We start from the raw sequence: 23209 nt of genomic DNA on the forward strand, positions 1-23209 counted from the left end.
ACACTGCAGGGCACTAGCCTAAAAAGACAACCATGCAATTGCACACCACCTCTAGTTCTCACGCTCCTAAATGTTGGACCAGAACTAGCAATGTATTCATAATTACCACTCTCCATCATGAGCCTCAGAATGCCTTTCCCAAGAACGAGTCTCTGAAGCTGACATCAGGAATTGTCAGTGGTTCTGTGCAGGGGTCTATAGTAGGACAGGTCCTGTGAGAGGTTCCCACAAGCAGCAGAGACCAGCACACACCCCTCTGGGTCTCCTCATGGACTGTCTGCCTATCATCATGGGTTGTTAGCCAACTATCTGCTCTCTTCCCTTTCAGTTAGACAAAAAGGAAATTATTGCATTAACTGGAATATAAATATTATCACTATAGCAACCAAAACTATCCTTCAACTTCTATTAGACAGAATCACAGACAGGTCCTTGGGAGCAAGTCACTCCATCATTTGTGCTGTTAGGGCAGCTGATGAGAGGGGCTGGTTACCTGAGGTTTCTTCCTCCTCCGATTCCTCTTCCTCATCTTCCTCCTCCTCAGACTCATCGCTGTCTTTTCCCGGCTCACCCTTCTCTGCCTTCTTGGCACATTCTTCTGGCCTCTCCTCCCCAGGCTCCACCAACTTCTGCACCTCAGGCTTATCCAGGCTGGTGGTCATATTCATAATGGCTAGGTCCGGGAGGCTTCCTTCAGGGTGGGCCAATCTGTGGGCAGAGAGCAGCTGAGTGAGAAGAGGAAAGTGTGCCAGGAGGGTGCAGTCAAGGGGTAAGTAATGGAGGTCAAACCAAGACAAACTGGCACGTGTACAAAGACCGTGCGCCGTGGGCGTTGGCTTCTCGCCACATTTTGTAGGTTTGTTTGTTTGTTTGAAGTTCTTTCTAAAAACAAACTGTCCACTCAGCTTTGCTAGATTTTCTTATTCAGGTTCTAGTGATTGGTCGGGAACGAGAGCTATCGACACCTAAACTTGACATTTTCTCCTGGAGGAGAAAATGGTCAGAGTTTAGGGTGTAGAAGCATGAAATGGCATCATGTAGAGCAAGCATTTCATGGCTTCACAGGGGGACTTACTCATTCTGGTGGATTGGTAATTTTTTCTTGATGCTGCTCAAAGTAATTGAAGTAGAAAGGAAAAAAAGGAGATGAGAACAGAGGAGTTATAAGGATGTCAGAGATCACATATCATGCTATATATCATCCACTATCACATCGGAGTATGCCAGGTGCAGTGACGACCTAATGCCAAGTGCATTCCAGAATGGCACCAGTAGTGCGCTTTCACTGGGAGTCTAGGCTCAGCAACTGATCTGAGTGGACGGGATGGCTGGTTTGTAGGGGAGAGGATAGATAGGCTCCCCGGTCAAACTGCATCATGCGCATTTGGTAAGGTTTCCGACCATCTTGCAGGAATCATGTCATTCACATGTTACCGAAGTCTTTTCAAGTTATTAAATAACGTATGCGCTTAGTCAGCCTTGGCATTGGCTAATCTCATGCTACCAGCTGCTAAAGCATATGCAAGGAGAGCCACACACTTTGGGGAGTGGTTACGACATCTGCATCACATCCTGTCTGTGGACCATTGATGTGAACTGTGGGCAGAAAGCTGCAAGAGACCCTGTAGGAGCCAAAGCGAGAGCCAGAATGCAGGAGTGGGGATTACATTTTAAAGACAGCATAGACTTTGAACTGACAAGACATCTTCCTAATAATCCCTGCTCTTTGTGGAATGAAACTCCTAGTCATGAGGCTGATTCTAGAGTCACTATTAGGACCACATAACAAAATGTCTTCAGTGAAGATGTCCCCCAACTGCTTGGCACAGCTAGGACATACTGGGGACACTAGGTAAATGAATGAAGTAGAAGAAGATGCTGGAATGAAACTCTTGGAAGTAGTTCTACACTGACTTCTGACACCTCTTTATAAGTGCTGTGGGCCAGACAAAGTTGAGAGCACTAGATCTCTGGGCTCCACCAGTCATGTTTACTGAGCTCTGATTTAATTCATGAGGAAGGGCAGAGGCACATCCAGGTAGCCTCTGGAGCAATGTAACTTCATGTCTTAGGATGGGTAACAAAAAAGGAAAAGAGAAGAGACACGTACCAGAGCTTTTTAATCCTCTGAGAATTTCATTGGCTGTTTTCTTTCATTATACACTCAGGAAAACATGTGCACATGAGACACACATAATGAAAATATTTTAAATGCACAATTGTTTGGAGCACGTTGTTTTAAAAACACTGTGTAATCTTTCCAGCTCTCTCATTTTCATCTTTATCATACCATTTTTTGAGAATATAATCAAGGAGAATGCCAAAAGCCTGGGGTTCAGGAGACAGAAAGCCTGGAGCAGAATCCCCATTGGGAAGAGATTCTATCTACATGGCTTGGCAAAGTACTGGGCCTGCTTCCTTAGCTTCAATCTGTTAAACTGTGGGATGGAAACAATTGGGCCCTCTTTATAGGATATTTGGAATATTAGGGCGGTTTCTGTGAATGGTTCATATCAGGAGTAGTTACACAGGAAAAATTTAAGGCAAAAAAAATCTTCTAAGGAGAGATTTTTCAGCTTGGGTGTGGTCGCCTGCATTATAAGTTCATCCTAGGGAAAAATCAGGGTTCAGCATGTGCTCTTGCAGGGATCCACTCAGCGAAGAGCTGTGGAAAAGTTGCTAAACATGGGGGATGATTCTGCCGCCTGCCAGTTTGTATATTTAAGAAAATCTTTCTTGCCAGGTGGTGGTGGCACACGCCTTTAATCTCAGCACTCGGGAGGCAGAGCCAGGCAGATCTCTGTGAGTTCAAGGCCCGCCTGGTCTACAGAGAGAGATCCAGGAGAGGCACCAAACAACACAGAGAAATTCTGTCTCAAAAAAAACCAAAAAAGAAAAAGAAAATCTTTCTCAAGGAAAATGCTCAGTGTTTTTCTAGAGAACCTGTTCTTCAGGCTTGCTCACTGTTCTGTGCGCAGCTCTTAATCATGTGAACACAGGGCTCAGGGCTGAAGGAACTGACCTCGGCTACACACAGCAGCTGGATTAGTCTCCAGAAAAGCCAGTGTCACTTTCAGCTGGAAAAGCCCACTCCAGGGAGACATTCCCTGAAGTTTCAGGCTGCAGAGCTCATAATGCTTGTCCTTCTTTACCGACCTCATAAAGTCTTTAATGTCCAGAGGACAAGCTTTTATCTGGGACACCAGAGAGATGTGGGATGACTTCGGAGAGTCTTCCTTCCAGTTTCTGACATCAAACCATTTCACACATCTGTCTCCACAAAAAGTTCATTTTTACCTCTTTATGTTTTCTTTCTTTCTTTTTTTCTTCAGTTGTCTTTGTGTCCTTGTGTCCATTCATCCATCTACGTGTGTGTGTGTGTGTGTGTGTGTGTGTGTGTGTGTGTGTGTGTATGAGGGGGGTTGTGAGATTAACACTCTGAGCTATTGGTTTCTTACTATTAATTTTGGAATAAAAATGTTTTCACCCTTCACACCCTAATGAGGCAGATGACTTTCATCTCTTTGTTTATTCATCCAATGCTTTTCTTTGAGGACCCAGTGTCCTACACCAGTCATCTCCTCTGCTGTGGGCATTTTCACACTACCAACTCAGTGAACGTTAGTAAGGGCACTCTGTGCACCAGGGACACCTTCTTCTGTGCACCAGGGACACCTTCTTCTGTGCACCAGAGACACCTTCTTCAATGACACAAATTATGTGACGTGAAAGCCAAGGAGGTTCAATTTAGTCCCGGGACTTGGCTTTGAGAAGCTGCATCGTAAGCTAGTTTCCAAGAAGGAAAGATGGAAAACTGGCCGTTGTAGAATCCCTTGTTCTAAAGTCTGTGGATTGGAACTATCCTAACTGGGGGTGTGTGAACTACACACCGCACTCACCCCTTTCACAGGTGTGGTGTGCCTGATCAGGGAAGGCTGCGCAGTGCAGATCTGCAGTGTTCACAACATTAGTGACATCGGAAGTATTTTTAAGGAACTAATACAACTTCAGGAAGATTGTATTCACATAAAAACAGTTCATCTGTGAATTTAGCATCACATCCTACATGTATGGTGTTACATCTTACATGTATGGTACTGATTTCTCTGAATAGAATCCAGAGAGGTTGCACATATCTCTGCTTCTACACCATGGAAAGAATGAACTCATCCCTGAGAAAATATTCAACTTTATGTTTGGCAATTTTCCAGACATCATTCCACATCTTTTCCAAGTGGCCCAGTGCATGCTACCTTCGTTTACCACACATTTTGGGTAAGGTAATATCTACCTGGTATTCTATATGTAGGTATATCTTTTTTTTTTTTCAAATTTACAAACTCACTTTCTTCATCACATATTTCTCCTTATAAAACAGCATTGGACTTGAAACCCATGTGATAAAAGGCTCATTCTGCCATTCTAATTGAACAGGTGGTTCTATTAAAGTTTGGACACACTTTAAAGACAGCAGGAAGCACATGTTTTGGGATGAGAGTCAAGTGTGTTTGATTAATGTTTCCTCGGCGGGTATGCTCCATGAGTGAGAGATTTCACTGAAAGACAGCAGTGTAAAGCTGGAATATTTGGGGATTTTTAATTATTTGGGGTGAGTCTGAATCTCTCTCTCTCTCTCTCTCTCTCTCTCTATATATATATATATATATATATATATATATATATATATATATATATATATATATATATCTCCTAATTAAACAAGTGATAGATGCTTTATGAAAAAGAGCAAGCAGAGAGTTGTCTTTTGGATTTAAGTAGCTGGGGAAGATTCCCAACTAGAGTATAGCCTTCTTCTCTACCCAGCAGCTACATACCTGAGCTGAGATTTTTCTCTCACACTGGCTTCCAGCAGAGGACAGACAGCCCTTGCTCAATGCTTACTTTTATTTGCTCAGGTGACACCCACCATAAGGGAGGACCATGTCTAGTTACTTTATTTGTATTTCCTGTGGTGTGGGGACACACTGTGACATCTAGGGTTGTAAATGACCCTTCTTTAGTATTTTGATCTTTCTAGTAAAATTGTATTTGGAAATCGATTTTTTTTAAAACCACATACTGTGGCCATTTTTTTTCCATTCAGGAAGTACCTACCAAATATCAACTAATGAGTAGGGCTGAGGGTTCAATGATGGGGTATCTCCTGTGTATGGCACAGGGCATCCAGACCCGAGGAGCTTATGCCTCTAGCAAGGGAGATAAGACAAGCAGGGTTCTGGAAGGAAAGCCTGAGAAAATGCTGCAGGAATCTGGAGGGAGGGCAGACAAGTGTCAGCAGCATGTTGGCATTGATGGGATTGTGTGGAGGAGGCAGTTCTTGAGCTGAGCTCTCAATTTTATGATCACTGAGGGGCCAAACCCTCTGACAGGCCTTGAAAAAATCCTACCAAAGAACAAAGTCAACACGATGTGTAAGTCAGGACCAAAACCAAATACTGAGCACCAGCTGAAGACCTGGACCACCTCCACAGCCACTCCGCAGCACCATTTGGTATCACCACCAAAATGGCTTGGTTTGCAAAGTGCATCCATGAGCATACCTGAGGCCACAGTCCACGATCTGAGGACACCACTTTTCATTTACAAAGCAGTAAAAGGTTTAACATATGAAGGAACTTTTTTTTTTTAAACAAAAAGAAGAGAGAAAACATCAGCATACCCACCTATTTATTATTAGATACACGCGACCATTGACTTTGGCATGGCTGCCCGAGGACAAGGAAACACAAGGATGCAGTGGGAGACAGGAGGGAGAGAAAGAGAAGACAGTTAGGCAGAGGCAGTGGAGTAGACTGTCCCTTGAGCTTAGGCAGGTGTATCATCACTCAGAGATTCGATGCCTCAAAGAAGAAGAGTCCAGGCAGCAAGACTCGGGAGCAACATGAAGTCAGACATACACAGGAAAAATGCTCAAGGATCACATGTCCCTTCTGCCTCCTCCCTCCCATCTCATGTACTTTATTAAAAAAGTAGTGATGCTTTTGATACACATTATCAAAGAAAAAAATAGAATCTAAAGGATTAATGTCTGCTCCTTTTTCAGATCTAAAGAAGTTTTAAGTCAATATATTTTCTTTATCGTCTTTAAATCTTAAGTTAAAATGTGTTTAGTATTTTCTAACATGAACCATACATAATTTGCAATGATATCAAAGTAATTAAAATGGTTCTTAGAAAATTGTTATTATGTAACATGCATTATTGTTCTGTTATGTATTATCAGTTAAGTAAAATGACATTTCTGAGATTGCCTATTAAGAAATTGTAAGTTTTTCTTATGTATGAATATAAATTCTTTTCATAATTCTAACTATACTTTCTGTAAGGATAAATACAGTAAATTGTACTTCATATACAAATGATGTTTGCCTACACTGCATGTCTGCATGCAAACACATACACCCCAGAGTTGTACAAGACAGGGAAAGGTCAGTGGGATATCAATAGAAACCAGAGTGCTGAAATCAATTTAATCAGGACAATGAGTCCATTATTCCCCATCTGAAACCAGTTTTCATAAGGCTCTCCAAAGCAAAGAGGTAAGAGAAAGCCAGCAGGGAAGTCAATCCCAACTCTGAGAATATTCATTTTTCCTCATCATTTGGATTTTAATGCAGCCATTGATTAGAACTCAGGACAAAACCCTACTGGGAGGTGAACACTATCAGTAAGAAAAATATAGTCAGAGAGAATTTTAAAAAGATGATATACATAGCAAATATTCAAGTTCAAATTTTGTCACTTTTATAGAACACTCTTACAGAAAACCGCATAACACCAAAGTTTTTTAATTTCCCTAAGGATCTAGAACTGATTTTGTTTTCAGACCTGAAAGTGAAATCCCATGTAACTCTTCAACACCTCCTTTTTTCTCATGCTCTTAGGTTTTCTTGGAAAAGTCAAAAGTCCAGGAATGCTCAGGGCTGAGCCACACACAGGAATAAAGGGAGCAGTGATGGAGAAGGGGTTGAATCATTTAGTCTGCTGTCTCTTACTGAACTGACAAGCAAGTGTTTTATTGCTATAGCTGTAGAAAGGAGACAGCACACACTTGTGCCAGGCAGTAACCCTTCCCAGAATCTGTATAACTGGCATGGCAGTTCACTTATACTTCAAAGGAACTCTGGGCTAAATTCAGGTTTCATATACATACTCAGTTTAAATCTTATTCAGGTGGTGTCTTAGTTAGGGTAACTATTGCTGTGATGAATCACTATAACCAAACACAATGTGGGGAGAAAAAGGTTTATTTCACTCACAGTTCCATGTAAGAGTTCATCATTAAAATCAGTGTGGGCAGGAACTCAAGCAGGGCAGGAACCAGGATGCAGGAGCAGATGCAGCGGCCATGGCGGGATGGGGTGCTACTTAATTGGCTCCCCATGGTTTGCTCAGCCTGCTTTCTTATAGAACCCAGGACCACCGACCCAGGGATGGTCCCACACACAATGGCCTGGGTCCCTCCCCATCAATTACTAATTAAGAAAATGCCCTACAGGCTTGCCTGCAGTCTGATCTTATGGAGGCATTCTCTCAATGGAGGCTCCCTCCTCTCTGATGACTCTAGCTTGTGTCAAGTTGACAGAAAACAAGCCAGATGATTAGTCTGGGAAAATCTTTGTTGAGCCTTTTGTCTTCTGTAAAACTATGGTCCTAAAAACATTTCCTCTTCTATACAAATTATATCCTTTATCCTTTTTGATCATATATCAGAAAACCAAGACTCACAGCAATGAAGGTAACAGTGACAGAAAGCTTCTACTAACAGGAAGAAATTTTAAAGAGAAGAAAATATTCATTGAAGGGAAGAGAGAGCTTCAGGAACAAAAAAAAATTTAAGTCATCCTTAGCAATGATCAACAGTTAAATCTCACAAATGAAAGATTTCTCTATTCCCCCAACCCGTTTTTGTTTGTGTTTTGGTTTTAATTCAGTTTGTAGTCTAGGTTGGCCTTGAACTTGGGGTTACACATCCTCCTTTGTCAGCCTCCCTAGTGATGGGATTACCATGTGTCACCCATGCCAAGCTTAAAATATGTTTCCAAATTATTTGAATATGATTTTTAAAAATTTGCTGAGTATACTTAAACTAAGCATGCATACTGTCGGAATTCAACAGTAAATAGTTTTAGCTATAGGTATCATAACCATGTCAAAAATGGTCAAGTTAAGATATTTTCTAACAATTGACAAGTATCACTTAGGGTCATTTTTCCCTCCATCAAGTTGCCTGTGGAATCCCTTCAGTTCTAACAATTACTCATTTCCAAGCAGTGATCATCATTGAAGGAAGCAGCAGTAAGATAGGAGAGTTTGGGTTGTCCACCCTGTCTCCATGGGGACAAGTTTGCATGGGGATCATCTCATAGAGCATCTTGTGGCTCTGCTGCCTGGGAGACACACACACACACACACACACACACACACACACACACACACACACACACACACACATCAGTGAGAAATTCAAGGTTGAAAGTCTAAGTTAGAGTGCTGGATTTGGCTTCCCACTGAAGTAGGGTACCAGGGCGGACATTCCAGGAACAGGAGAACCGAGGCTTCTTTCATTTGCTCACCTGTAGATGGTGTTGTCTTCTTTGCTGGGGATGGACTTGAGGTCTGTGAGTTCCAGGAAGCGGTCATGGAAGTAGTGGAGGTGTAGGATGCACACCAGCAGAAAGGAGGTGGGGATGAATATGCGTGTGAACAGTTCCGCCACAGTAAACTGCTTCAGGCCGAGATCCTCAAGCCTGTCAAAGAAGACAGAAGAAAAGCAGAGAGTTTTCTGAGGCACTACTGACCAGCCTCCCTCTCACAAGCCACAACAGCCATTCTATTTGCTTTTGCAGTGTATAACTCTTTCCCTACTATTCGCACCAATCCAGCTAGCCTATCTTCACAGCAGCCAATAACAACTCAGTTGTAGCTGAATTCAGCAGCTACATCTCTATCCTTATTTTGTTCAAGCATTTAGTCCCTCTCTAGTGGTTTCGGAGTCAAAGCATCACACATCTCTGGTTTTCTCTTTGGCCCCGCCTCCTTTTTTGTACTGTCCATAGCAACGGAAACCCCATTAGATTCAGTTTGGGGTCCCTTTTCTTGCACTCTTCTTGGTTGTTCTCATCATTTTCCATGAACTTACCTACCTTTTGGTTGCCGAAACGAAAATGCTTACTAACAGCACCACGATTTCCTGTGCAACCAGACCCACACTGCTACTGGAAACCAGCTGCTCAGCATTGACTTCAGATGCAACAGTGGCCTTGGCTTTCCTCTTTTCTTTGGCAAAGCCATTCTCCACTCTGGCCTCTCCTGAACCACTAAATGGTGCAGACATCTGCCTTGTGCAAAGTTTAGACATCAGGAAGCATCCCTGATTCCTATACTACTCCTACATGCTTGTTTCACCCCTAAGTGCCTCTGACAATTCCCCCCCCACCCACCCAATGCACACACAACCATTATCTGCCTCTTCCTTCTATGTGGTCTGAGGAAGATCCTGCCTTTATCACAGGGCAGTTGCTAAGTGCATGTGATATAACTTTGTTTCTGTTCCCCACAAATCACATTTCCTTAGCTACTCAAGGGATCTTCCAAGATTTGAAGACAATTCCAACACGAATAAAATACAAACTGCTTGCTGCACCGTGGCCTGGGCCTTTGTTGCCCCCCCCCCCCACACACACCTCTATTGCTGCTTCTCCCTTGCTCTCAGAAGGTGAACTTCCTCCCATGCCTCCTCTACCCATGGCCAGCTCCATCTTGCCACAGGGCCTTTGCATCTGTTGTTCTTTCTGCCTAGGATGCTCTCCCACATCCTACACTCACAATCCCATTTTTCTAAGAAAAGTTTTGTTTTTGTGCCTCAGGCAGAATTGAAAGGACACCTCTACAAAGAATCCTGAGAGCACCACTCCGTTTCCTGCTCCCTGTGGCCCTCCAGCAGCCCAGTGTTTCCTTCACAGATTTAACATAAGTGTTAATGGCTTACATGCATCAAGGTAGATTGTTTTTTGGCTTCCCAGACTTCAACTCTCTTTCTTGTTTCCTGTTATATTCCCAGCACAGGACAAGTATTCAACGAATTCTACAATGAATCCCTGTGGGTCTATTCGTTTAATCATATATAAACCTTTTCTTTTATTCTTTCTCCTTGACACCTCTGCATTTCAGACCAAGACCCAGATATAGCTGGATTTCTAAACTAACTACGGAGACTTGTAAGAGAAAATCAGAAAGAGAGAACTCTGCTGCATGCAGCAGTGTGTGACTACATCACTCTTGATTAGCAGCACAGCAGGAATGTCTTTCCCTGTGACACCAACTACTCCACAGAGTCTAAGCCTAGAGAAGAGGTAAGTGAATCCATGAGCCTCCCACAGGCTGGAAAACTGCACTGATCTGAGGGGCAGAAGGCATGGCATTATGCCAGGCAGCTGTGTTTCACACAGGATGGACACCAGAAATCATCTTTCATTAAAATGGGGCTGAAAAATCTTTTGCTAGCCAGCCATCATGGAATCGTTAGCACATTTCAAGCTCATAATTTGACAGAGAGAACATAGAAGAATGGAGCTCTCTCTACCTTGCCTTTGAAGACCTTATAGACATTCACAGCATCATGTTTTACTAAAATTGTTCACTGAGTTTTCAGGAACAATATGCATTAAGAGCGTCAACATGTTTTTTTCCTCCTACCATCCCATCCCAGGCACAAATCACTTACTTTTCTTTCTTTAAGCCAGTCATGTTTTGCCACAGGCCTGGGAAGTTTTCAAACTGGTAAGTGTATATAAAGATGAGCACCAGCATGGTATAAATGACCACTGACATCCAGAAGTATTTCAGAATTTTTCTCCACCATTCATAGTGCACCTGCAAGTCGGACATCAAAAAGCAAAGGAAACAAAGAGAAAATGGAAAAATGGTTGGGGAAAAGAAAAAAAAAGGCTCATCTAGGTTAGGTAGCTGGCTTAATTAAACAAGGCACTGAATGTGTGTGTGTGTATGTGTGTGTGTGTGTGTGTGTGTGTGTGTGTGTGTGTGTGTGTGTGTGAATCTTTGACATGACATTGATTTTAATTTTTGGTTTTTGAAGGTTCTTTTTTGCAGTTTAGTTGTGCCGACAGATGTTAGAATTCCAGTTGAACTGGCCATGGCTAACTGCGTCTTTGCATAAGTTGCTAGACCTCACTGCTTCCAGCTTCTCCTCCATGAGCACATGTTTTGCAGAGTTCCCAGATAGTATCCAGAAACCTCTCAACACATCTCATCTCTAGGAGATCAAGGGATGGTGGCCATCGTGGGTTTTGCATTTACAGAAAACTACACCCATTTGACATTCAATATTGTATTTAATAAACAAAAGTGTGAAATATTCATTAGAGGACATCTCTCATACCTTAGAGGTATTCAAGAGTTCATCAATTTCTGCTGAGAACATTTTCAAACTCTCATTTTCACATATAAAGAACTACTGTCATTGCTTTAGGTACTCTGTTGGATGCCTCAAAGAATATTGTACTGTTATTCTAGTCTGTATCATTGGACTCCCTTCTAATATCAGTCAAAACTAAGTTTGTGAAAAGGCTAACTCATTCTAATATGATTATTTCAGGCTACTAAAGCTCTTGCTGTCTCTCTCTCTGTTTCTCTCTCTCTCTCTCTCACTCTCTCTCTCTCTCTCTCTCACACACACACACACACTCACACATGCACCAACAGTTTCCTAATCCCAAAGCCTACAATATGAGCAAGCTGGAGAATCCTTAACTACTTAAGATTATCCAGCATTGCTCTTAAATTATTAAATGTTAAAAATGATCTAAATACAAAGGTTATTTTTCAAATCAAGACTTTTTGTAAAACATGAATTTTATTTCTAAGTTTTAAAGAATCTCAAATTTTAAAATAAAAAATGCCTAATATAGTTCTTGTTTTAACTCTGTCATGGGTTTTTCACTTTTAAGTATAAAAGATAATACTTGATAGTGGATGTATAAACATCTAATATGAAGCCATAGCTTCAGAATGGTTGTTTTAACTGCATGGAAGTTCACTGAGATGTATAGACTTTGGGTTTTGTTTTTTTTTAAATATTGGTGTGTTATTTTTATGCTAGTTCTTTACAATAAAGTTTATAACTATTATTCAAGGGTTTGAACTATCAGTTATAGAATAAACAATTGATATACTTAAGTACCTAAAAGATTATTTTAAATCTATTGCTGTGGGACAAAGGTTATGAAGACTGAACAAATAGAAATTTTAAAAAAGAGAGAGAGAATACATTGATTCTAAGTCATTCTTGACTTTAGGATTCTGAGTGTCATCAATCAATTTCTAGAAAATGGTCATCTTTATGGAGAGAACTCATCTCTTCTCGCAGGTCAGGTATGAGAACTAAAACTTGGGCACATGTGTGTTACCTACCTGGTACAAGGCCACACAGAACAGGAACAGCACCATGTAGATGATTTTGTACATGACGATTTTCCCCTCGAAGCTGACGAAAAAGAACATGCCCCCGCAGACGTAGATCCAGTACTTAATGAACAGGGCCACCACCAGATTGCCCAGCACCTTCATGATGTCCTGGTCATCATCTTCTTCCACTTCCTCTTCCTCTTCCTTCTTCAGCTCATGCCTTTCTTCCTTTATCTCCTCTTCTTCTGCCTTCTCCGTGGGCTCTCCCTCCACTTGTATATCTTGGAGCTCCTCGTCTTCTAAACAGAAGACCATGTCGTTAGTCTTGGCTACAGCCATGCTTTGGCTATGGTGCATGTGGACACGGAAGCACGTGTTTCCTGAGTTATTAAATGACTTTAGATGGTTCTAACATATACAGCACCACTGACAACTAATTGACAGTTTTTATGACTTTCCTGAAATGGGGTATCTAAGAGAATATCTTATGCTAATCCCTCTGTAGGTCTTTTTACACTTTCAGTATTGGAGGTCAGACAGTAGAAAGATACATGTGTCACAATAGTCAAAGTCACATCATGACATCACTTCTCTTTCTAGTTGTTTCGTGGCTCTAGACAACATAAGCAGGATGAGGTGGTGACTGATGCTAGTTGTCTGAACCCAAAGACTCAACTAACTAAAAGCATAATCGTTAAGGCCAAGTGCAATTTAGTTTAAATTAAGTTTAAACTGTGATTACGATTAAGATTAATCTAAAATGATTTAACAGCTTGGAATGAAAGAAAAATCTCATCTTGATTTAAAATAGGCCAGTATCCAGGGAATTGTGTCAAAAGTTACCTGCATGGTCTTTCCAAAGCTACCTAAGTTTACTCAAGAAACCAATGCGAGGGGAATAAAACTGAAATGGAGCTTAGACTGTTTATGCTAAAGTAACCATTCTTTACTAAACTTGAATAGTTAATCATTGTGCTGAATAGATGTTCAAGCTCAGACAGGCAAGTTTAAATCTTAGAGAGTGCTGCTGCTGAAACAAGAATCAAAGATTGGGCTTCATAAGAACTAAAACAAAACAAAACAAAACAAAACAAAACAAAACAAAACAAAACAAAAAACCAACCAGTATTAGCTGCTCCATGCTGAGTTTCTCATGGTTTACTGAATTAGGGTTGCCAGCCCAGCTGCTCTACGTACTGGTTCTTCCCTTTCCATATGGTGCTACTTAACTTCTTCTTTTTTTTTAAGATGTAGTTTATTTTAAAGTATTTGTGAATGTGATAGAGGAGGGCATGTGTGCATGAATACAGATGCTAGTAGAGGGCAGCAGATCCCCTAGAGCTGGAGTGACAGACAGTTAAGAGTTGCCTAATGTGGGTGCTGGGAATTGAACTCATGTCCTCTGCAGAAGCATAATGCACTCTTAACCACTGAGCTATCATTCCAGTTCCCAGACTTCTTTAATCATCTAATCCATTTTATAGACAATAAACATACTTATTCATCTGCTTAGGGAGTTAGAGAGCAAGTTCTCATTTATCTGTACAGAAAGACTAAAGCTAAAGACATGTTAACAAATCACTACCCCTCCCTTTCTCCTTCTCTCCCTCTCCCCTTTTCCTATTCCCTCCTTCTTCTTTTCTTTCTTATTTCAAAAAGCCAAGAATTTAAATTCAAAAGATTTGAGTTAACTCATCGGTTCCAACTCTCACCAGAAGTATGTCTTCAGAGAAATTTTCTCTGATATTTAGTGTTGTCTTCTGCTGGGAATCACCTTTTTAAAAGTCAAACAACACAGTTTTTAAAGTTCCCTATGGGCTCACACATGTGCTCTAGAAGTTTCTTTCTGTTTGCAGAGGCCAGAAGAGGCATCAGATCCCCTGGAACTAGAGTTATAGATGTTTGTGAGCCACCACATGGTGCTGGGAATCGAACCTGTGACCTTTAAAAGAGTAGCTAGTGCTCTTAACTACCATCATTCCAGCCCCCCACTTACCCCTTTCTTCAAGTTCTTGACTTCCAATTTTGACTTCCGACAAAAGTGCTTCCTTTTCCTGAAGGGCCTTTTGCTCTGTAAGGTGCTGTCTCAGGAGCAGCCAAAATGTGATGGTGAAGAGAATCTGAAAGCAGAACAGGTGATGTAGGGGCTCAGCAAGGTTTGCGGCACTTTCTCCCCATGGTTGTGCGAGCACAGTGTACAAGCCTTTCTATTTAGCAATCTCTCCACATGTGAGCATCACCCACATGCTATGATCATATGTAGCACCATTAAAGGTCTCAGGAAGATGACCAACATCAGCAACTGGATTCTTTCAAGGTCAGTATGAGAGACTGATTTCCTCTTGACAGTCAGGGCCCAGTAGAGTTTGGTGTGTCTTGTATAACAACCCTTTGACTCTTCTGTACCCCCTTATTTTGAATATTCCATAGATATGGAAAAGAATTTTTCATGCCAGAAAATATACCGGCTTGTTATTTCTGTTCATCTTGCAATGGCTGAGAAAAATTCTAAGCTCACTCATGTCTATGTTGAAATTCTCCTGGGGCTGGGGAAAAAAAAAATCTCCTGATTCAAGGAGCTCGTTTCTCTAGAGAATATGCTGCCCAGCACATAGTAGGGACATTTTTGGTTTTGGTAATAGTATTATTGAAATATAATTCACATACCACACAATTCACTCATTTCAAGAGTATGTTTCATACGTGGTATACATAGGTAGGCTGGATGCTCAGCATGCATGAGGCTATGGATTAGAGTCCAAGAATCTCCTGAGAAGTGTCTACTTAGTGGGTTTCAGTCGACTTCCAGGGTCACACAACCATTACTGACATCTGTTTTGACATCTTTTCATTGTCCTCCACAGCAGCACAATTTCTGCCATACCTTTCTTTCCTGTATGTACCAATGATTAATTTACTTTTTGTCTGTACTTATCTACACAAGGTGGACATTTAAGTAGAGAGAATTACATAATACACACTCTTTTGTAAATGACTTATTTATTTAGTGTAGTAGGTTTAATCATGCTATAATATGTATATAGTACTTCATTCTTGTTTTGCTTTTTAACTAGGGAACAGCATCTCATTTTATAAAGATGCAGGCATTTGCTTATGTACACATCAGTTGAGAACACTTAAGTTGCTTGCTTGGCTACAACGGGTAACATTACAAGTTCATATAAGTTTTCCCATGTCTCTGTGTTTCCATCTGTGTTGGATAAGTATATAAAGCTACAACCGGCACTGCCCATCTGTGCTGTGGGTTTAACTTTTGGAGGAACCAACAAATGTACGTTTTCCAAAGCTACTGCACCAATTTCCACCCCCACCAGCAGTGTGTGACAGTCCCGGTGTCTCCACGTCTCAGTAACATTTGTCTGTCTTTGTTGATTCTGGATCTCTTCGTGGATATGACTTGCTATCTTGTGGTTCAGGAAAGGTTTTCAGTAAATATTTGCCATAAAAAAGAAAGAAGAAAATTTGAAAGCTAAGAATGAGTGATGTCGCTTTGCATCGTCGCTCACTTCACCAAGTCATATGCCTTATCATTGGTGATAATAAATCCTGATAACCACACAGAGACAAATGAAGTCATTATGTGGGAGATTTTGTAAGTTCAGTTATCTAAAGGGAGACCTTTGTCTCCAACAATAAGTTCTCAAAAAAAGTCATGGATTTATTTCCAAAATAAAATATTCTTTCCAAGAATTAATACCTTTAGATTACACAGAATTTAATCCAAAAATTTAGCTGACACATTCTTTTTTCAATATCTCTCTGGTGTTTTGGGTTAGGCTGCAATGGATCAACACGGCTGAAAAGGTATAGTTTGAATTTCTCGTATGACAGTTTCTGTTGTCAGTTAGAGGTAACCAGTCAGTGACGGCATCATCAGGAGTTTTCAGCAGGAGGCACATCTGGGCAGATGAGCAGATGTTGGGCAGGCCTAGGAGCTGCTTTGATGAATAAGATTTTCATTGTCTGCTAAACAGAGGGCTGTGACATTCACCTCATATATATATATATATATATATATATATATATATATATATATATATATTTTGAGATAGGATTTCTCTGTGAAACAGTGCTGGCTGTCCTAGTACTTTCTTTGTAGACTAGGCAGGCCTCAAACTCACAGAGATCCACCTGCCTCTGCCTTCCAAGTGCTGGGATTAAGGGCACTCGACACCATGCCTACCCCAGCATTCAGTCTGCTCTGAGGATAGAACTTCTGCTTAGCCTGTTCACTAAATAAATGTGTGGGGGATGCCTGGACACCCATAAATGGCAGCTTCCAGAAAGAGACTGTTTCACATTATATGATTGTGTCTTTTGGAGATATGAAGTTTCCTATATGTCCAGTGATGAGAAAAATTGAAGGTTTATTCAATGTATATGCTGATTGATTTTTATTGTCTTAATGTTGTCAACATGTAGGGAATGCATGTAAAACAGAAAGTAAGCTGTGCTATTTAATCTTTTGAAATGGAAACCATTAAAATGATTCAAGAAAGTAAATAGGCAATGAAATGATTGCAAGTTTTTACTGTTGATGAAGTCTAGACAGCAAAAGAAATAAAAAGCAAGTGTTATCATTTCTGCTACTGAAAATGCTCTTAGAACATAATTGGGAAAAATATTGTCCACAGCAAATTATTGTCTGTGATGGCATATGCAAAAAAGCTGAATGTTATAAACTGTCAACCTGTCAAAACAATTCTCCAGTTTCTCCTTATATTTTATGTTGTGTTTTCTATTTCACATTGTCTGATCCTCTTTCCACATCTACTGATACAGCAGAAACCTGAAGTAGTATAATTGATGCTATAAGGAATTTACTAATAAATTTAGGGAATACTAAGTTATACAGACTATACATAATTACTATTACATTTCAAATTACAAAAATAATTCATACTATAATCTTTTTTTTTCAGTAGAAAGGCTGTCATTTCTAAGTCAAAACTAAAAGCATGGTGTCATACATGTTGTCTAAGTTAAGCCTGATGGGCTTTTGATCCCAGCTATTCAGGAGGCTGAAGCAGGATTGTAAGTTCAAGCCTCGCTTGGGCTCCAGAGTGAGTTCAGCCCAAACTGGGCAATGGCAGTGCTCAGTCACAAAATAAAAAGCAAAACAAGGGCCAGAGATGGTAGCCCAATGGTGATACCATTGGGGTTCTTCTCCAGTTCTGAATAAAAAGAGAGGTGTCTAAACAATGTAATCTACTTCTAGGTCTCTGGTATTTTTAATTGCCAAATCATTTAGAGGCTACTTTCATGAAAATTTGCTTGTGGTGACTGTGATCATTATTGCTGTTCTTTCTTTCCTGTCTCTTCATTCATTTACCTTTGAAGCAAGTTCTCCTGGCTCTTTCTTTTCTAGAAATCCCGGGACCTTCTTAATTTCAGGAAGTTCAAAGCTCCATATGTACTGCAGTACCAGCAGCAGATTGGCATAGACAACCATGAAGGGAGAGCTGATCATGGCGTATTTCCTCCTGTTGCGTATCATCCAAAGAGTGCAGGACCAAATCAACAGCACGAACGTCAGCCAGCTGTGGTAGGTGATGCTCCACGCCTGCAGCGCCATGGGGACAAAGGACAGCTGTCAGTGCAGCACACTCTGGGGAGTTGAGAGCTCTGGACACAGAAAAGGTAGTGGCATTTAGATGACAAGAGACGAGTATGTGGATAACGGAGAGATCCCAGTCTGTGGGCAGGGAAGGGAGGACCGGAGGGGAGATGGCTGAACATGACATTGGCCTTGTGCTTCCTTTAGGGTAGTCAAAGGCCTTTTAGCCAAAATCTCTTTATCTTTACCCTACTTTGTGATATGAAAACAACTTTGTTTTCCCCAATAATCTGGAGTTGGTGATTAGTTATGCTCTTGAATGAGTGTGGGCTACAGCTGGGTGAGAAATGGGAATTCCGAGGACCAGATGTTGAGATTAAACACTCATGTCAAGTAGACATACATGATAGAAATTAGAAATTTTACTTGAAGAAACTGCACGTTAGCCATCTAAACACTGAACACTGAGGGCAAGTTGGCAAAGGCTGACCTCAGCTTCCATCCTATAAGGACAAAATCGTGGTCAGATCCTATGGGCAAATGATGTATTTTCCTTGTTGATACAAAGTTCTCAGAGACTGAGGATTTTTTTTTTTAAATCCCTTCCAGCCACGTGTGGCCGTGTCCTTGCTAGAATCTGAAACTGACTTACACACAAGCTCATGTAGGAAGGATCTGCACTGAGTACCCACTAAATGAACTTACTCCCCAGTACTGTTTCCCTCTCTACTCAGGGGCTGCATCTCTGCCTTCTAGGCAGGCTAGAACTTTCAATCCTTCTGCCTGTGTTCCACCCAGACCTGGCTCAACACCCTCAATCTCTGTCTCTGTCTCTCCCCACCTTTCTGCCCCCTCACCCCACCACCTCTTGTTATCACCATCAGGAGTACAGAGTCTCACCACTGGCCAGAGGATTTGGAGGAATTATACTTTAAATAGGGATACTATGCTTCTCAAAACAAATTCTCTCTTTCAAGACAGCTTGTCTTAAGGGAAGGAGGGAGGTTGGAGCATCCTTTATCGTCCATGTATAAACCAAAGGACCATTTTGAAGCTGGAGATGGAGATGTGGAGATGGAGGTAAGCAGAAGCATGTATAAATGGAAAGCATGCCAGGAAGTTCTTGGGAACCATGACAGCTGGATGACTGACCCAGTAAGAATGTTACTGTAGCGAATAAGGATAAATTCTTATCCAATTCTAAGATAACATGTGGCCACTCCCTTCTATGAGAGATATAAAAATGGTCCACAGTTTTAAAGACCCTTAATATCTTCCAGAAAAGCTATCCTGTGTGTCCTCTTTAGTTAGCAAAATAGGAGCCAGTTAAACGTGACGAGTCAATCTGAGACAAACATTAACATTTGAAAAGAAGGTGAGTGAAGACGATATAATTTTGTAATCTATAACATAAAAAAATCCCATGAAAAACTTACATATCCAACCAATGTCTGCCATAGCCTAGGGAAGACTGAAGTCCCTATCCTGGTGAGAGGCTTGGGGTCGGTACCTGATGTAGTGAGTAGCCATTCCAGCTTTGGTCTGGAAGTTCCAACCCCCATTGAGACTTTGGCAACTGTCACGCCTACAAGGCAGGGCCAAGGGAGGCGCCTGGAGACCTGAGATCTGGATGGGCGGTGCTCTGACTCGGTTCCGGGACCTTGGAAGGTGAAGGTGGGCCAAGCAGAGCTCCAGAGAACACCGCTGGACTGCGATACACCTTCCCCAGACCCCGCGACCTACCTATCCCTTAACTTGTAAGTTACACCATTAAATAAATTTCCTTTTAACTACGTGGAGTGGCCTTAATAATTTCACCAATACCTACTGTGCCCTGGAGGCTGCTGCAAGTACTCACCATCATAGCAATGAGAGCACAGATGTAACTTTGCTTCATGATGAACTGGAACACGGCGACCATGGCGTGGATTCGCACACTCCTCTTTTCCTCCTGGCTTCCCTCCCCTTCCGAACCTTCTTTCTTGTTCTCATCTTCCTCTTTCTTTTCTAGATAGACAAATACTCCATATGACTAAGTATGCATGTGGTTGACATCTGTCCCAATGTCCACCTCCACGCTACATCATGTGGGGTTCGGGCAGAGTCTTTTGGTATAGGAAGTGTTTCCAACTAAGACAGCGTCTAGAAGTCAAACAGATGCGGTGAGCTCTGCTTGGTGGAGATAATGGCCCAGGGACGCTGAGAAGAGTCTCCACTGAAGAAAGTATAGAGAGATCCCTCTACGATGGTCTCCAAAGAGTCCATCCTCTGGTATTCATGGCTGTCTATCTTGACCCTTGAATAAAACACTCTTGAAGAGATAGATGGACTGTCACTTCCCAGATTCACGTTTTTTGTTTGTTTGCTTGTTTTTGGTATTGGGGAATGGACCTAGGGTTGAATGTAAACTAGGCAAATGTCTGCCACTGAGCTACATTCCCAGACCAACCAGATTGAGTTTGAAAGGAATGTGGCTTTCACTGCAGGCATCTCCTCTCAACCAACTACTGTCTTGCTTTTAGAGAGAAACCAGCTACCATGTTGTAACTTCCCAATGGAGAGACGGAGGTAGCCAGAGGCTGATGCATCCAGCTGGCCATCAGTGGCCAAGTCTCCGATCAGTAGCAGCTCCAAAGTGAGGTTAGATAGATTCCGCCCCAGGTAAGCCTCCAAATCAGACCTCAGCCGTAAGAATGACCAGAAGCTGATGATAGACCTCAAGTCAGAGAACCCAGCCTTGTCACACCCAGATACCTGACCCAGGGATAGTACTAAATATTGATATGCCAGCAAGATGTTCCCTTTGACTTTCTAGCTTAACTAACTGTGACACATATTAATAAGGTGTAACAGAGTTATACCACGTGAAGAAGAACAAACCCATTCACAGAACAGTGTTACTCAGTTTCTTCTACACAGGCTGCAGTCAGGCTTTTTGGACACTAGTCCAGTGTCTCTTTTCTTTCTCCAACATTACAATTGGCTGAGACTAGGGTTTATAGTAAAATTTATGAATCATGCCCAGCAATAAAAGGATAAATCAAATGGATCTGAGAATTACCAGCATGCTAAGTTCTTGGTATGGTGTGTGTGTGTGTGCGTGTGTGTGTGTGCGCGCGCGCGCGCGCGCGCGTGTGTGTGTGTGTGTGTGTGTGTGTGTGTGTGTGTGTGTGTGTTGTAGATGATAGTCACTTCTCTCACTGGACCTTCACAGGCCTAGCTGTCAGTTTTGGCCCCTCCCCTGTGGGGTCCTTCCTAATGTCAGTCACGTGCTCCTGGAATCTGAGTTTGTATCCTCTGGGAGACTTTGGCTCTGACCAGGTTTGTTCCTTACTGGATACTGTACGGTTAGGATTTAAAATTCCTTCTCTGCAGTCTAGAGATGTTCTGCTGCCCAGGTTTCAGCATATAGTTCCATGGCACTTGCTCTGGGTTGCCAGAGAGAGCACCTGCAGCCAACAAGCAGGCAGATCAGAGCATCAGGGTTTGTCTATAAATGGCCTCTTACCAGCGCTCTGGTGGTTGCTAAGGAGGGTTGTTTTCCCTGCTCTCTGCTTCCTCTCACTGCTGTGGGCAACATTTGTCCCCCATCCTTGGACCCCCACCTTTAAAATGCCTGTTACTGGATACTGTGCCAATGTTCTGGGACTCTGTTTTATGCTATGGGTCCCCTCACCAGAGGTGGAGGGAAATCGCCCAGCTTTCTCTAATTTTTCATGGACTTACAAAAGCAGCCTCCTAAAAAAATTCTTAAAAGATTAACTAGTTAAACTATTGGCCTCCATACTAACTAGTAGAAAAACCAGCATGTAAGTGGATAGATATGGACACACACATATAATATATATAATATTATATGTGTGTGTGTGTGTGTATGTGTATAAACACTTACACATAAGTATAATGCTATAAAAAGTTAACATGCCAGGTGAAGTTACACCAGTTTGCAATCCCAGCCCTTGGGAGGTACAGGCAAGGGAATTACTACTGTAAGTCGGAGATTAGCGTGGTCTACATGCCAGTCAAGCAGGGCTACACAGCAAGAACCTAAGTTAGCACCCTCAAATTTTTTTCTCACATTTTATTTTTCAAAGCCCCTCGCCCCACCCCATCCCATGCCACTTATTTTGGGTCCAAGAGTCAAAGGTGAATAAAAAGCATGGTGGTGTAAATACAGCTCTAAAGAAATGGGCCCAATTTTACTGATCATGGACGGCAATATTTCTGTTTAAAAACAGAGGCTGTTGGAGAATCAAGAACCGAATTATACACAGAACAACAGGAAGCGGCGTCAACTTTCTGAATGAAAGAGAGTGGAGCACACCCCTGAGCCAGTCCGCTCACTTCACTGTGGGGCATTACCTGAGGACTCCTCTGAGGCATCCCATCGGTACTGGGGAGTGGTGTACAGGTCAGTCTTGGCGGGGCCATTCTCTAAGGGCAGGCTCGGGTGGATGGTGTGGTAGTCCACGGGGTTGCCATTCACGGTCACCAGCAGACCCTGCCAGGGGAGCAGGAAAGAGGACAGCCATGATTGCCGTCTGTCCTCTCTGCAGTCACGCCTCTTCCTTCCCAAAGTCCACGTATAACCCAGGATGAAAAGCTGATTAGAGCCATTTAATAAATCTCCAAATATTTTTAATCAAGATGGATCCTGCGTGCTGTCTCCAAATTTGGTCCCCTTAGACTAGTGATAGTAAAATGCATCCCTGATCTTTCTGCACTCCTGCTACAAACCATGTGACAGACTTATCCTTATTATAAATACAGACTCCTGTGACAGGCTTGTGGGGCCCTCCCTGATCAAGGTCTACTCTCTCTGCTGCACATCTTCCAGACATCTGACTACGTGGTCCTCCATACCTTCCCTGGCTCTCCACCCTGGTCTTGTTCCAGACCCTACTCACTCACACAGGGCTAAGCAAATGTTCTCCAGGTCTCCCAATTTTCTTAGGTATTCTTTTCCTCTCATCTTTCTGGCATCATGTGAGACAAATATAAATACACATATAGGCAATTTACTTCCCATTTATGTAATAATTAGCACAGCTGCAGAAGAGAATGTCTTAGAGACAGACTGGTCAATAGGGCTAGGGACAATAACTTGGTCAGTATGGTGCCTGCTTTTCAAGAACAGGGACCTGAATTGGGTTCCCACGATATATGCAAAGAAAGCCAGGCACA

General features: G+C 42.0%; 1 protein-coding gene across 2 annotated transcripts in view; it reads right to left on the bottom strand.

Annotated features, from left to right (window-relative positions):
- The window catches only part of Piezo2 (piezo type mechanosensitive ion channel component 2), a 368019-nt gene that overhangs the window by 77751 nt on the left and 267059 nt on the right, over nucleotides 1–23209 (bottom strand). Inside the window, exons 11-20 of one of the 2 annotated variants that reach the window (XM_059246283.1) lie at nucleotides 22388–22526; nucleotides 19884–20032; nucleotides 17801–18031; nucleotides 14444–14567; nucleotides 12454–12743; nucleotides 10748–10896; nucleotides 8598–8771; nucleotides 5685–5726; nucleotides 1076–1108; nucleotides 494–708 (exon numbers count right to left, since the gene is read on the bottom strand). In XM_059246283.1, coding sequence (XP_059102266.1) covers nucleotides 494–708; nucleotides 1076–1108; nucleotides 5685–5726; nucleotides 8598–8771; nucleotides 10748–10896; nucleotides 12454–12743; nucleotides 14444–14567; nucleotides 17801–18031; nucleotides 19884–20032; nucleotides 22388–22526 — 1546 coding nt within the window. Of the gene's footprint in view, nucleotides 1–493; nucleotides 709–1075; nucleotides 1109–5684; nucleotides 5727–8597; nucleotides 8772–10747; nucleotides 10897–12453; nucleotides 12747–14443; nucleotides 14568–17800; nucleotides 18032–19883; nucleotides 20033–22387; nucleotides 22527–23209 lie in introns of both variants that reach the window. The other variant, XM_059246284.1, reaches the window with a different exon arrangement.

The sequence above is a fragment of the Peromyscus eremicus genome, chromosome 19 (assembly GCF_949786415.1).
Source record: "Peromyscus eremicus chromosome 19, PerEre_H2_v1, whole genome shotgun sequence".
NCBI classification, from domain to species: Eukaryota; Metazoa; Chordata; class Mammalia; order Rodentia; family Cricetidae; genus Peromyscus; species Peromyscus eremicus.